The following is a 13,445-nucleotide window of genomic DNA, read 5'->3' as shown; positions in this document are numbered from 1 at the left end:
TCCGCCGCTAGAGCGCGTAGACCCCGTGGGGCGGGGCTCCGCGGAAACCGGAAGTATCGAGTGACGGGCACTCGGAGAAGTTCCGGTGAGTTCGGGGGAGGGGTCCACGTCTGGTTGGAGGGATCCCGGGCTGAGAACTGGAGCCTACAGGGTGTGGGCGGTCCCGGAGCGAGGCTCACATTCTCTGCCCTGCAGATGACTGTCCACAACCTGTACCTGTTTGACCGGAATGGAGTGTGTCTGCATTACAGCGAGTGGCACCGCAAGAAGCAAGCGGGGATCCCCAAGGAGGAGGTGACGAGAGGGCCCCGCACAACCCGGGTGACCTCATATCTCCAAATGCACATTGTCCCAGTCCAGCTTCTTCTCTCCAAACCCTGGTTCCTTCCCACCCCAACCCCGGCTCCTTTAAAAACCGAGAGCTAACTCTGCCCCTCTCCCTCCAGGAGTACAAGCTGATGTACGGGATGCTCTTCTCTATCCGCTCGTTTGTCAGCAAGATGTCCCCGCTAGACATGTACGCGTAGTCAGAGGGGTTGTTGAGGGAGGGCGGGAATTTGGGGGTGGGGGAAACTTTCTGGAGTGGAAGGGGCTTTGGCCCCCAGAGAGGGTAAGGAGACAGAGAGGCTGAGTCCGGGGCAAGAGTGCAGGAGCTGGCAGGAGCGGCGGTGGGGAAGATCTGAAGGTAGAGAGGTTGGGCAACGGGGCTAAATTGAGGGGTGAAGATGGGAGGTGTCTTTAGTCAACCAGCCTCCTACAAACGACATGTTTAGAGAAGAGGGAGTCAATCTAGAGGAGATCAGAAGAATCTCTTTGGGAAAGATTTCGCTTCTATTCCTTAACATCCTCCTCATCTCTGCAGGAAGGACGGCTTCCTGGCCTTCCAAACTAGCCGTTACAAACTCCATTACTACGAGACGCCCACTGGGATCAAGGTTGTCATGAACACTGACTTGGGCGTGGGACCCATCCGAGATGTGCTGCACCACATCTACAGTGCGGTCAGTGCCAGCCCCTCGGACCCTTCCGCCAAAGCTTCAACAGCCATGGCCACTTAGAGCCCCAAGACTCCTTCAGCTTCCCTGCCCTAATCCTACTGTATTGTATCTCTATTGAAGTCAGACTTCTTGGGACCCTTTAGGTCCTTATACACTCCCACCACCAGTTTCTCCCCAAGGAGGGTTTGCCTTCCAGCCCTTGATCTCTGTGCATTCACACACCCCTGAGGTTATAGTAGGTTTGGGGTTGAAAACAAGAAGTGTTCAAAGCCTGGCTCTAACACCCTCCCCCTCCACAGCTGTACGTGGAGCTGGTGGTGAAGAATCCCCTGTGCCCGCTGGGCCAAACTGTGCAAAGTGAGCTCTTCCGCTCCCGACTGGACTCCTACGTCCGCTCTCTGCCCTTCTTCTCCGCCCGGGCTGGCTGAAGGAAGCACTCTACCTCACCCCTCAGAAGAATCCCTGTCTGTCTGGGGCCCTTTGTTTCACCTGAGGGCCCCTACTGGAAGCCCCACGGCCCCAGCTCCTCCATCCCCGTCAAGCCCCTCGGCAGCCCTCCCAGGGGAACAGCCTAAAAAGCCCTCCATGGTGCCCTTCCCATCACAGGAAGGAAGCCTACTGGAGTCTCTACACCTCCAAACCAGGCCCTCTCTCCAGTTTTATCCCCTACCTGACTCTGGGAGAAGTACAGAATAAACTTTTTATCACCCTCTGCGACCTGAGCGTGTTAGTTTCAGTGGTCGATTGGGGCCTGCCCCTCTCATGAAGGTTTCCCCTGAGCCAGCAAAGAGGCTTCGTCCACGGGTTTCTCAACAGCGGCACTGTTGACGTTTGGGGCTGGATAATATCTTGGTGTGTGTGTGGGGGGGGGGTGGTGGTGCTGCCGTGTACTTTGTTCTGGCCGCCACTCACTAGATGCTGGTAGCACATCTCCATGTCTTTCTCTTTCTCCCTCTTCTCTCACATGCGCGCGCGCGCACCCAGATCGTGACAGTCAACAATGTCTCCAGATCTTGCCAAATGTCCCCTAGGGGAGAAAATAGCTCCCCGATTGAAAACCACTGGGTTGGGGGAAGGCCGACTGGCCTCGGGGTGCAGAGAGTAGAACCACCTTCCCGGTTCTGCTCTCTGGTTCCTGTGAGCCCACAGAACACGCTGGAGCTCCGGAAGGTGGGGCTTATGCAGATGAGCGGCAGGTTTTGGCTGGGAGGCGGGCGGCTTTATGCAGATGAGGGGGCGGTGACTGCATGTTGATTAGCTGGGCCCGCAGCCGACGCGGCTAGGAGTCTATCGGGTCCCGCTGCGGTTCGGACTGAGGTGGCATCTCTCTTCCGCCCCCCCTCGTCCCTAAGTTCCTACCCTCCGAGGATCGCCCTCGACCTTTACCCTCGTCCATTTCCCCCTTTCCTCCCTGCGCCAGTACCCCCGAATCCTAATCGCTCCACTCGTGGCGCCCCCCGCGTTTCTCCTCTCCGCCGCAAACCCCGCGACCTCCAGCAGCCCGCCCCCGCGAGCCGGATCCTGCCTGGCTGCTCCGGCCGCAACCTCCTCAGCCTTCCCGCTCTTCTAGGGCTCGCGCCACTACACCCCCGGGTGTCTCCCCTCGGGCTTCCCGGTTCCCTCCTCCTCCCGCCCCCTCGGAGCCCCTCCCCCGCCTTGGCCAGCCGGCATGCAGGTGTCTATCGCATGTACCGAGCAGAACCTTCGCAGCCGGAGCAGTGAGGACCGTCTGTGTGGACCCCGGCCGGGCCCCGGGGGCGGTAATGGCGGGCCGGTCGGCGGGGGGCATGGGAATCCTCCGGGGGGAGGAGGGTCGGGCCCCAAGGCCCGGGCCGCAGTGGTCCCCCGACCCCCAGCGCCCGCTGGGGTCCTCCGAGAGAGCACCGGCCGAGGCACTGGCATGAAATACAGGTATGGGGGTGGCCGGGCAGCCCGCCACATCTGCTCCCCTTTCCTGACCCCTGAGGCTTCCTGGGATGCTTCCAGGACCCCCCAAACTTCGCTAAGAAGGTCCCGGCTCACTCCATCTCCTCTTCCCATCACTGACACTCCCTTACATGGGCCCTCTCTTGCTCTCCGTCCAGTCCATACCCCCGACTAGTAGAAAATCAAGTTTACCAAGGTTGACCAGGCCTGTCAGACCCAGGGGATGCTCCTAAGCTTCCCTCCTTACCCTCAGGAAGGCGAGGGATGCACGGATCTCCAGGCTGCACACACACACACACACACACCCCTGGATGAAGTGTCCTTGGGTCGTGTCCTGGGAAGATGGGGGAAGGAAACGGCTTCTCACTCTGGCCTGCTCAGTGTGCCTGACCCAGATACTGTCCCCACATGCCCCAAGGTCTCCTGCAACCCTTCTTGGTGGGGAGGGAAGTGGGGTCCTTGGAAGGATGGACCACATCTCTCAACCCCCTGCTGAGGGACAGGGGCCATGTGGGAAAGATGGACTGAAATGTAACCGACTTTATCTCAGAGAACCACTGGGCTCTCAGGACTACCAGTAGGGGGGAGGGGAGGGGCTCCTGCTTGAGAGTGAGCAGAGGTCACTGATCTGACCTGGCTTTGTCACTTGAGGAATTTGATCCCCTCCATGTGGTGGCTCTGATTGGGAAGCTGAGCGGACTGCCTGGGTGGGGGGTCCTTGGGAGGAGGGGGCTCTCTCGTTTGAAGACAGACTTCACAAGCCAACAGGAGCAGAGGGAGTAGAGAGGGGAAGAGGGAGAACTGGTCTTTCCTCTCATACTCTCCACCCAGGTGTCCTACCTGCCTTTGTTGGAGGCCCACCTGCCTATCTTATCCAAGGATCCTTGCCTGCCTGAGTGCCTGAACTTAACTTGGTTTACCCCTTCCACCCCAGTGTCTGCCCTTTAGCACAGCACTCTCTGATGATCTGTTTTCACAAACTCAACACAATTAGCCAGTCGCATTCCTCCCAGCCAACCCCCACCCCTGACTCTACACATCCCAGAGATGACTCAAATAAACACAAGACCCACCAGCAGAAACGCTAAGGCAGCGCATCTTCAGTGTGATAGGAGGGAACAGAGGCATTGGACAGTGGCTCCAGAGGAACAGTCATTATTTGTTCACTTATGCTATGGCCATAGCACTGCCCAATTCAGTGGGCTCACTGAGTCTAGTTTCTTTGGACTGAGACATCCTGAGGGCATCTCAGTCTGGAAGGAGAGGAGCTGGAGGCTGATAATCTATGTCGCTAATGGAGGCTCTACCCCTTCCTTCTGCCTCTGTGTCCTGCAGGAACCTAGGAAAGTCTGGTCTTCGGGTATCCTGCCTTGGCCTAGGTGAGTTAGAAAGAAGAGGAATTAAGGGAAGGGGCGTTCTTTCATGGCTTGCCCCCACAGGTCTCACTTGCCTGGCTTCTCTCTTGCAGGTACCTGGGTCACATTTGGTTCTCAGATCTCAGATGAGGTATAAGTGATGGGGCCTAGAAGCAGGGTGAGGGGGTATGAGGGAACCAAAAAGGGGGGAAATGGACTTGCATAGGGGTTTGGACAACAAACATGGAGAACGGTGGACCTGAGGTTGGAGGATGGGGAAAGCGGAGTGAATGTGGAAACCAAGGTTGAGGTCTGATGGGCTAGAATGCCGTAAGGAAGGTAACTGAGAGGCTGGTTGTTGATCTTCAACTTTTTCTCTCACCATCCTAGACAGCAGAGGATGTGCTGACAGTAGCCTATGAGCATGGCGTAAACCTGTTTGACACCACCGAAGTGTATGCAGCGGGAAAGTAAGGACTGGGGTGAAAAACTAAGTTACACTTGGAAGGTTGAGAGAATATCAGGGCTTTTTGGTTTTCCCCCTAAAGAACCCTGGGAATTCTGCATCACTAAGTTCCAACCTTTCAGCCAGTGGGGGCCCGAAGCATTATGGGAACTGTAGTCCCAACATCTGTCTCTCTCCAGCTTTGAGGGCAATGGGGCATACTGTGCAGTCAAAATAAAATAAAACCAACAAATATTTCCTGGACATCATTTATGTGCAACTATGTGAGGATGACAAAGCTAAATTTCAAACATACTACACCACAGCACACACGGCTTCACGCTGGAAATAGTAAAAACCTAGGATGACTACTCCTGCCTCTTCTTCTGGCAAACTCTTCTGCTTATCTTTAAGACTTGTCCCAGATGTCAGCTCCTCCAAGAAGCCTTTGCCCAACTCCGCAAAGTTGGTCACTATCCCCCTCAGCTCCCAAAGCACTTTACACTACCCTCTGATACACAGTTCATCAATTACTCGTTTACAAGGCCATATTCACTGCTCAACTGGGAGGCTCCTTCCTCCACAGAACTTGTCTTGCTCTTTCCCACGTCACCTAAGTACCTATGCAAAACCTGTCACAGAGCAGGTATCTGATTGAAGGATGACATCAATATGCCCTCAAAAAGCTCACAGTCTAAGTGGTTAAACAAACAAACCAAAAGACAAGGAGATACGAAAGATTAAATAACAGTAGCACTTCAGTAAGAGCCCACCATAACTTAAGACTTGTCACACATTAACTCATGATTAAGTGTCAAAAAATTGTGTAGCCAATAAGAGCTATGGAAGCTGACAAGGACTGACCATAGACTACAGCAATCAGAGAACATTTTCCATAAAATGAGGCAGAATCCAAGCTAAATTTTGGAGGATGGGTGGAACTTTGCAGAGACTAAAAGAAGGGGGAGGGCAATACAAATGGTTGGAACCAGATGAGGCAGTGTCCTCCCTGGCTCCACTATAGTTGGTCCCTCTTCTCTCATCCTATTCTATCCCTTCAGCACCCAGAACAGAGCTTGGTACACAGTGATGCACAACTGACATTTGTTGAATGAATGAATGAAAATGATACAACTATAACCCTAGATTGGGAGCCCCTCTTACTTAGTCTAGGATGGGGCTGACAGCCCAATGGGCTCCTCATTTATGCTCCATTTTACAGGAGAGGAAATTAGTTGAAGGGAAAGGTGGGGAGGAGGGAAAGAAACTGATCCACTTTGGAGGGGTCAGTGCTTCTGCACTGTCTTCCTTCCAGGGCTGAAAGAACCCTAGGCAACATCCTCAAGAGCAAAGGTTGGAGGTAAGACATGTTGGGTGGGTGGGGAGGGCCAGGAGGTTGCTGGGGACATGATCATCCAAAAATCCTTTTCTTGCTGGTTCTACCATTTCTCTTTTTTCCAGGAGATCAAGCTATGTCATCACCACCAAGATTTTTTGGGGAGGACAGTAAGTGGCTGCCTCACTATAATTGGGGAGAAGATCTGCAGAGACTGTGTGAAGGTGCATGGGATGGGGGTGGGGACAGCAGTCCCTGCACCTGCTACCCCAGGTCTGCATCCTGCCTGTGAGGACCCCTGAAATCCCAGTTCCTCAAGATTCCAGGCCAGCCCTGGTCCCTTATCTTTGACACACCTCATCTTTGACTTACCTTTTCCTACAGGGCAGAAACTGAGCGAGGCTTGAGCCGCAAACACATCATTGAGGGTAAGAGTTAGGGGCTGGGAACCGGAGGTGGCTGGGTATGGAAGCCAGAGGAGTTGGGAACATTCTCTGAAGCTCTGAGTCTGAGGCTTTGAATAGGGAAGCTGGGATTTAGGTGGCCATGGCAAAGGGATAAGGTTTGAATTCTTAGGAAACTGAAGCTCCAGAGCTTACCTTCCTCGCCCCATGCTTACCCCAGGCTTGCGAGGATCCCTGGAACGCCTCCAGCTGGGATATGTGGATATCATCTTCGCCAATCGCTCAGACCCCAACAGTCCCATGGAGGGTAAAAGCAGCACCCCAACCCTGACAGCCCTTCAAAATTGAGCACTTCTCAAACCCTCAGCAGAAGCCAGCCCCTGCTCAGGAGGCCTCCCAAGCTCCACAGTGGAGGCTCAGACCCCAGGACTTGGACAGGGAGGGAGGTGAAGAGCAGATACCAACCTCTCTGACTCCACAGGGATGAGTGGGGCCTTGGTGGGGCAGGCAGAGGTCTGCAAATCTGGAACCCAGGATGCCAGGGGTCTGACAGTGAGGCTCTCCCTCTCCTATGTGCCTAGAGATTGTGCGAGCCATGACCTATGTCATCAACCAGGGCCTGGCCCTATACTGGGGGACATCCCGATGGGGGGCTGCAGAAATCATGGTGAGTGTGCCACCCACCTCGCCGTCCTACAACTTGTTCCCACTTTTCACATGGCCACTCCAAACCCCACTCTACTGGAGGAGGGGGGAGTGGAAGAAAATGGAAGGAGTGCTCTGACCCCCATTTTTTCCCCACCCCAACCCAGGAGGCCTACTCCATGGCCAGACAGTTCAACCTGATTCCTCCAGTGTGTGAACAAGCTGAGCACCATCTGTTTCAGAGGGAGAAGGTGGAGATGCAGCTGCCAGAGCTCTACCACAAGATTGGTTCGAAGTCCCCTCATCCCTACCTTTCCCTCGGCCTCACCATCACCTAGATCCCTTTCCCACATCCAATTCTCTTCCTCTTAGGTGTTGGCTCAGTCACCTGGTCCCCTCTGGCCTGTGGCCTCATCACTAGCAAGTATGATGGGCGAGTCCCAGATACCTGCAGGGTCAACATCAAGGTGAGATCTGGGGGCTCAGGACGGCAGGAGTGGACTATCTGAGGAGTGGTCTTTTGCTGATTCTCCTTGGCCTCCAGGGCTACCAGTGGCACAAAGACAAAGTGCAGAGTGAGGATGGCAAGAAGCAACAAGCCAAAGTCATGGACCTTCTCCCCATCGCTCACCAGCTGGGCTGCACCGTGGCGCAGCTTGCTATTGGTGAGACGCCACCAGCCCTGGACCCTGCAGAGGCCTTGTCTCCTCCTGAGACGCTACCAAACCGCAGACTGGTTTGTCTCTGGGGAGGACCCTCTTCCTCGGAGACACCTCTGAAGTCTGTGTGCTGTTTTTTTTTTCCTTCTCTGGCCCAGCGTGGTGTCTCCGCAGTGAGGGTGTCAGCTCGGTCTTGCTGGGGGTGTCCAGTGCAGAGCAGCTGATTGAACACCTGGGCGCCCTGCAGGTGAGGGGGGAGGGGTGTGGGGGGCAGTGTGTGGGGGGGTGTCAGAGCCGGAGCCCATCTCTGTCCCCTGCCCCCACAGTCAAGCAACGCCTTGCTGTCCAGGCCAGAATGGGCCTGTGAGGTCACCCACTACAGTGTCCTCGCTTGGCAAATGAGAGGTCCCAGGGCGAGACGGTGAGGCAGGGGCACAGCTGCGACTCTTTCCCTGCCACTTGACTTCGCTGTGCGGCTCCCCGGCTTTTCGAAACGCATGCCCTTGTTCAGCAACCCTGAATGCACTGCCCTCTCCACCACCCCATTCAATTCCAGGTGCTGAGTCAGCTGACCCCGCAGACGGTGATGGAGATAGAAGGGCTCCTGGGCAACAAACCGCATCTCAAGAAATAGTCCGTCGGGGGCGCAGGGACCCAAACCGGAGCCGCTTCCCCCCCCAACCCCAACCCCCGCCCCCGCCCCCGCCCCCGCCCCCGCCTCCGCCTCCGCCTCCCTCCCGCTCCGGATCCCTCCACGCAGCGGCCGGAGCCAGGGAAGCCCCGCCCACTAACGAGTTCCGGCTACAGCAGCGAAAGCATGAACAAAGCCATATCCTCCCGCAGTGGGGCTTGAGAGGGAAAGTAGTCCGCCGCCCCCTATTGCGTTCTCCTAGGCCTCCCTGCTAATCCTGGGCATGAGCTACTGGGCCGTCCCCTCTCTGCCACTTGGACTCGCTCCCTTCTCTCTTCCCCTAATCGCCGAGGCCCAGGGGGAAAAAAAAGGCAGATACAAGACCCACGCAGAGTACCTCAAAAGTGGCCCTTGAAATGTCATCAAGGGGTAACAACCTAATATGAAGTGAGTTTTGATGTCATCTGGGACAAAGGAGATGGGGCTCTTACATTCGTTACAAAGGAGGCCAGGCTGGTCCTGGCAGGAAGTAAATGATAATCTTTGGGAAACTAGGACCCCGCCTCAGCCAGGAGGTAAAGGAGGGCTTAAAACCACAGAGTGTTGATACTTTGTTCTTGCCGAGAGGGGTAGGGTGGGGAGTGCAGTGACAAAGCACTGATGAGGGAAAATTGATGGCCGGTGTATAGCTTGTCGTGGCACAAGTGGCCAGGGAAACCCTTGGAAAGTACGGTTGGGCCGCACTTCGCAGGAAAAGGTGACAGCCTTTAGGTCACGGCAGAGAAACGGGGCTGACATAAAAAGGTCTGGAGATAAACTTTTGAGCCTTGAGCAGGACTCCCTACCTGGCAGTGGAGGACTGTAGTCTTCCTCCTGGCAATAATCTTAAAGCAATAATGATGGCCCCTCTTGTGTAAGACTTCCCAGGGAACTGTAAATAAAATCTCGGCTTGATCATCACTTACCGCGTCTGAAATTGCTGGGGGCTGAGAGGTTAGGATCTCAGTCTCACATATCTGGGGCTCTAGCACCCTGCCATTAGAAAGGTCCAGTACTACCTTTCCACTGCTCCTTTACCTTAGTGACCCAGGCATCGTGCTCCTAGTCACTGCTCTCATCAAGGACCCACACACCTGATCCTCCAGGCCACAGTTTTCTTCCTTAGAACCCAGAGGCCTGGCTTCATCGCTTTGGTGCTCCTCCCTCTGATACTCACTCTTATCCTTGTTTTGTTTTGAAAGTTATATTAGCCATTCGTCTTGTTTCCCTCTTGCCTGATACCCACACATATGCCAATGAGCTATCTAGGTGGTTTTCCTGTGGCTGAGGGGGAGGGGCTGTTCTGAGGTTGAGGCTTTGGGATTTGGGGAAGGAGAGGTAAAATGAAAACCGGTCTATGGTTGAAATGATACAGAGACAGGGAAAAGAAATATTATAAAGAAAAAAAAGAAAACAAGTCAAAGATCAGGTGTGAGAGTGGTGGAAAAGCAGAAGCAAATGGGATTCTGTCAGATCCTTACCCTTATTCTTCCCCAAGGGACACAAAGTGGGTGGAAAGTTATAACCTTTAAAGATCACAAGGCAGGGCAGGATGAGCTCTGCCTCCCTTAAAATATAACCTCACCATCTCCCTTCTTCCCATCCTCACCCTTCCTTGATCCCAAAGCTGGGAGAGCAGAATAAAACCAATTTTCAAGAGAAGTCAGCAGCATGCCATTCACTGGATTAGCAACCAACCGCGTCAACTAATGAATACTTACATCCACTCCTATCATCTCCCACTCATTTTGGAAGACTGTGGAGGAAACAAAGAGGTAAAAATGTGTGACTAAACTATTGTTAGTTATTCTGTAACAAACATACAAGAATTTATAAATTCAAAATAGTACTCTCCTTAAACAGTTACCTTGGAGGGTTGTGCACTTATTTTATTGATGCCTACCCCATTGCTCAAAACATTTTAAAAAGTCCTCTTAGGGGCTTCCCTGGTGGCGCAGTGGTTGAGAATCTGCCTGCTAATGCAGGGGACACGGGTTCGAGCCCTGGTCTGGGAAGATCCCACATGCCGCGGAGCAACTAGGCCCGTGAGCCACAATTACTGAGCCTGCGCGTCTGGAGCGTGTGCTCCGCAACAAGAGAGGCCGCGATAGTGAGAGGCCCGCGCACCGCGATGAAGAGTGGCCCCCGCTTGCCACAACTAGAGAAAGCCCTCGCACAGAAACGAAGATCTAACAAAGCCATAAATAAATAAAAAAAAAAAAAAAAAAAAAAAAAAAAGTCCTCTTAGAATTACCTTCAGAGGCAGTTAGAAACCCCTTGTAAGGAATGTTCCTTTATTGTCACACCTCGTTTATGATATATACATATATATGTTTATATATATATATTTATATATATAATTTATTATTATTATTATTATTGGCCGTGCTGCGTGGCTTGCAGGATTTTAGTTCCCCGACCAGGGGTCGCCCCTGGCAGGGAAAGAGTCCTAACCACTGGACAGCCAGGGAATTCCCTCGTTTACCATATTTATCACTCACCTCGTTCATTAATTTAACAAGTATTTATCTATTGAGTCCTACTATGGTACATACAGCACAGGGACACAGTGGTGAACAAAACCAGACTCAGAACAACCTTTGCGAAGTTTACAGATGGGAGAGGCAAAGAAGTAACAAGTAACCCCCAAACACACACAAACTTCGGTTGTCCGAAGTCCAGAGGAAAGCATGTGGTGTTACCAGAGTCTACAGTGGGTATTTCACACAGTGAGGCTGCATGGACAGCTGAAGGACGAGTGGGTGTTACTAAGGTGAAAGCAAGAGGGTTAGGGGAACAGCGTACAAGAAAGCCTGTGGCAGAAAGGAACAAACTAGCCAAAGGTCTCCAAAGCCAGAATGTCTAAAGAGGGAACAGAACCAGAATGTGAGACATGGGTGGCTTCAGAACATACTGGGCCTTAGAGGGCACTTCAGAATATTATCTTTATCCTAAGGACAGTAGGAAACCCTCTAAATCAGTTATCTATTGATACATGACAGATCAACCCCCCAAATTTCATGGCTTAAAACAACTTTTTAAAACTTTTATTTCTTCTCCATGATTCTGTGGGCTGGCCGGGGGCTTCCTCTGTGGTTTTCACCTGGGCTCATTCATGTGGCTGCATTCAGCTGGCAGGGCAGCTGAGCAGGAAAATCCAGTGGCCGCCCTGGTACACCTGGCTGTTAGTGCTGGCTATTGGCTGGGGCTCCTCCCTTCTCCAAGTGGCCTCATCCACCAGCAAACTTTCTTACATGGTGGTCTCAGGGCAGGGTTCCAAAGGGACAAAGGCAGACTCTGCAAGGCCTCTGAAGGAATGAGACTCCAGAACTCACACAACATCACTCCTGCCACATTTTATTAGTCAAAGAAAGTCACAAGGTGAGCCCAGATTTAAGGCATAGAGAAAGACCCCAATTCTTGATGGGAGAAGCAACAAAGTCACGTATCATGGGAATTTGGGGCTATTAAACTACTGCTGCATTAAAAGGTTTTTAACAGGAATGGAAGTGGTGTGTGGCAGGACATAATTGGGCTTGAGCTTCGGAAAGATCACCGTAAGCAGTGTAGAGACAGGCCTGCAGAAGGCCAGAATGACTGTGGAGACTGGTTAAGAGGCTCCTGTTTACAGAGGAGATGGTGGCAGCCTGAACTAGGGTGGTATACTGGAGGGAGAGAAAAATAGACGAATTAGAGAGATATTTAGGAGGCAAAATGTACCAGGTTTAGCGATAAGCTGGTAAAGGAAGGTGAAAGCGAGAGCGGGATCAAGGATGACACCTAGGTTTCTGGAGTTGAGTAAAGGAAGAGGTAGGAAACATTGGAAGAGATGCTGCTTTGGACAGGGAGACCATCAGTTTCGGTTCTTGATAAACAAGAAAGGAAGCTGAGCAGGCAACTGGATATCCAGGTCTGGAGCTAGAAGGGCTTTGGCTGTCAAATACTTTGGGAGCATTTATACAATCAAATCTACCTTAGAAGATTAAGATTTAATCACCAACTGAAGATATTAAAAGATGTGAGGACATCTCTAAGCACCATTACAAAGAGAAGTTCCAAAAAAAATCTGAATTATGACAGCATCATTGGTATAAGTAGATAGCCTCCCCCAAGTGACCATAAAGACAATAAAACTTAGAAGTTCTGAAAAGATATAAAATAATTAAAAATAATGATATACCTCCTCACAAAAGATTACTCGCTAGGGTTTAAAGAATCTGGTTTTAAAAACCAGCTTTACACTGCCTGTTACAGCTAGTGAATGCCATGGGTGTGGAGAAGCCCATCTTATGTTGACCAAAAGAAATGGGTGTTGAAGGACTTCCCTGGTGGCTCAGTGGTTAAGAATCCGCCTGCCAATGCAGGGGACACGGGTTCGGGCCCTGGTCCGGGAAGATCCCACATGCCGTGGAGCAACTAAGCCCTCGTACCACAACTGCTGAGCCTGCGAGCCACAACTACTGAGCCCACGTGCCACAACTACTGAAGCCCGTGTGCCTAGAGCCCATGCTCCACAACAAAGAGGAGACACCACAATGAGAAGCCCACGCACTACAATGAAGACCCAATGCAGCCAAAAAATTTAATAAATTAAAAAAAAATAAAGCATTGATAATAAAAATGGAGCTTTAAAAAAAAAAAAGAAATGGGTGTTGAAAACGTTGGGTGTTTACTGTGTGCCAAGTATCATTCTAAGCACCTTGGAATCAGTATTTAAGCTGATTCAATCCTATTATCATCCACATGTTATAGATGAGGAAACCGAGTCCCAGAGAAGTTAAGTAACTTGCTCAAAGTGTCACAACTGGTAAGCGGGCTCTAGAGTCCGTGCTATGAACCTCCACAACAGAATCTGGACCGCAGGTCCAGGAGAGGAGGGTGAGGCGGCAGCTGAGGGGTGGGTGTGGCACCATGAGGGAATGTGGGCTGTGAGTACTATGTCCTGTTTACCTGTGGCAGAAGTCACACCCCTGAGTCAGAGCTCAGGCTGGGCTGCTTTGCTGCAGC

The 13,445-nt window shown here is 52.3% G+C and overlaps 2 protein-coding genes across 2 annotated transcripts; both read left to right on the top strand.

Moving 5' to 3' along the window:
- Nucleotides 1-32: 32 nt before the first annotated feature.
- Nucleotides 33-1,715, top strand: TRAPPC1 (trafficking protein particle complex subunit 1). Its single transcript, XM_059907409.1, has 5 exons — nt 33-85; nt 196-294; nt 447-517; nt 863-1,001; nt 1,298-1,715. Exons 2-5 carry the CDS (start codon nt 196-198, stop codon nt 1,424-1,426), a joined length of 438 nt encoding a protein of 145 aa, XP_059763392.1. The 5' UTR covers nt 33-85; the 3' UTR covers nt 1,427-1,715.
- A 554-nt stretch (nt 1,716-2,269) lies between these two features.
- On the top strand, nt 2,270-9,359 carry KCNAB3 (potassium voltage-gated channel subfamily A regulatory beta subunit 3). The gene is made up of 14 exons (XM_059907786.1): nt 2,270-2,909; nt 4,260-4,303; nt 4,393-4,430; nt 4,670-4,749; nt 6,040-6,084; nt 6,186-6,230; nt 6,445-6,488; nt 6,685-6,771; nt 7,046-7,131; nt 7,277-7,397; nt 7,482-7,576; nt 7,654-7,774; nt 7,927-8,015; nt 8,325-9,359. Exons 1-14 carry the CDS (start codon nt 2,668-2,670, stop codon nt 8,400-8,402), a joined length of 1,215 nt encoding a protein of 404 aa, XP_059763769.1. The 5' UTR covers nt 2,270-2,667; the 3' UTR covers nt 8,403-9,359.
- Nucleotides 9,360-13,445: the final 4,086 nt, after the last annotated feature.

Source organism: Balaenoptera ricei, chromosome 20, assembly GCF_028023285.1.
Source record: "Balaenoptera ricei isolate mBalRic1 chromosome 20, mBalRic1.hap2, whole genome shotgun sequence".
NCBI classification, from domain to species: domain Eukaryota; kingdom Metazoa; phylum Chordata; class Mammalia; order Artiodactyla; family Balaenopteridae; genus Balaenoptera; species Balaenoptera ricei.
This window is presented reverse-complemented; position numbering and strand designations above follow the sequence as displayed.

Excerpts from the sequence above, each read along its gene's own strand:
- TRAPPC1 (XM_059907409.1), top strand. The coding sequence starts at position 196 with ATGACTGTCCACAACCTGTACCTGTTTGACCGGAATGGAGTGTGTCTG. Across the intron at positions 295-446 it reads CGGGGATCCCCAAGGAGGAG|GAGTACAAGCTGATGTACGG; the intron begins GTGACGAGAGGG and ends CTCTCCCTCCAG. Across the intron at positions 1,002-1,297 it reads TGCACCACATCTACAGTGCG|CTGTACGTGGAGCTGGTGGT; the intron begins GTCAGTGCCAGC and ends CCCCCTCCACAG.
- KCNAB3 (XM_059907786.1), top strand. The coding sequence starts at position 2,668 with ATGCAGGTGTCTATCGCATGTACCGAGCAGAACCTTCGCAGCCGGAGC. Across the intron at positions 4,304-4,392 it reads GGTATCCTGCCTTGGCCTAG|GTACCTGGGTCACATTTGGT; the intron begins GTGAGTTAGAAA and ends TCTCTCTTGCAG. Across the intron at positions 6,231-6,444 it reads AAGATTTTTTGGGGAGGACA|GGCAGAAACTGAGCGAGGCT; the intron begins GTAAGTGGCTGC and ends CTTTTCCTACAG.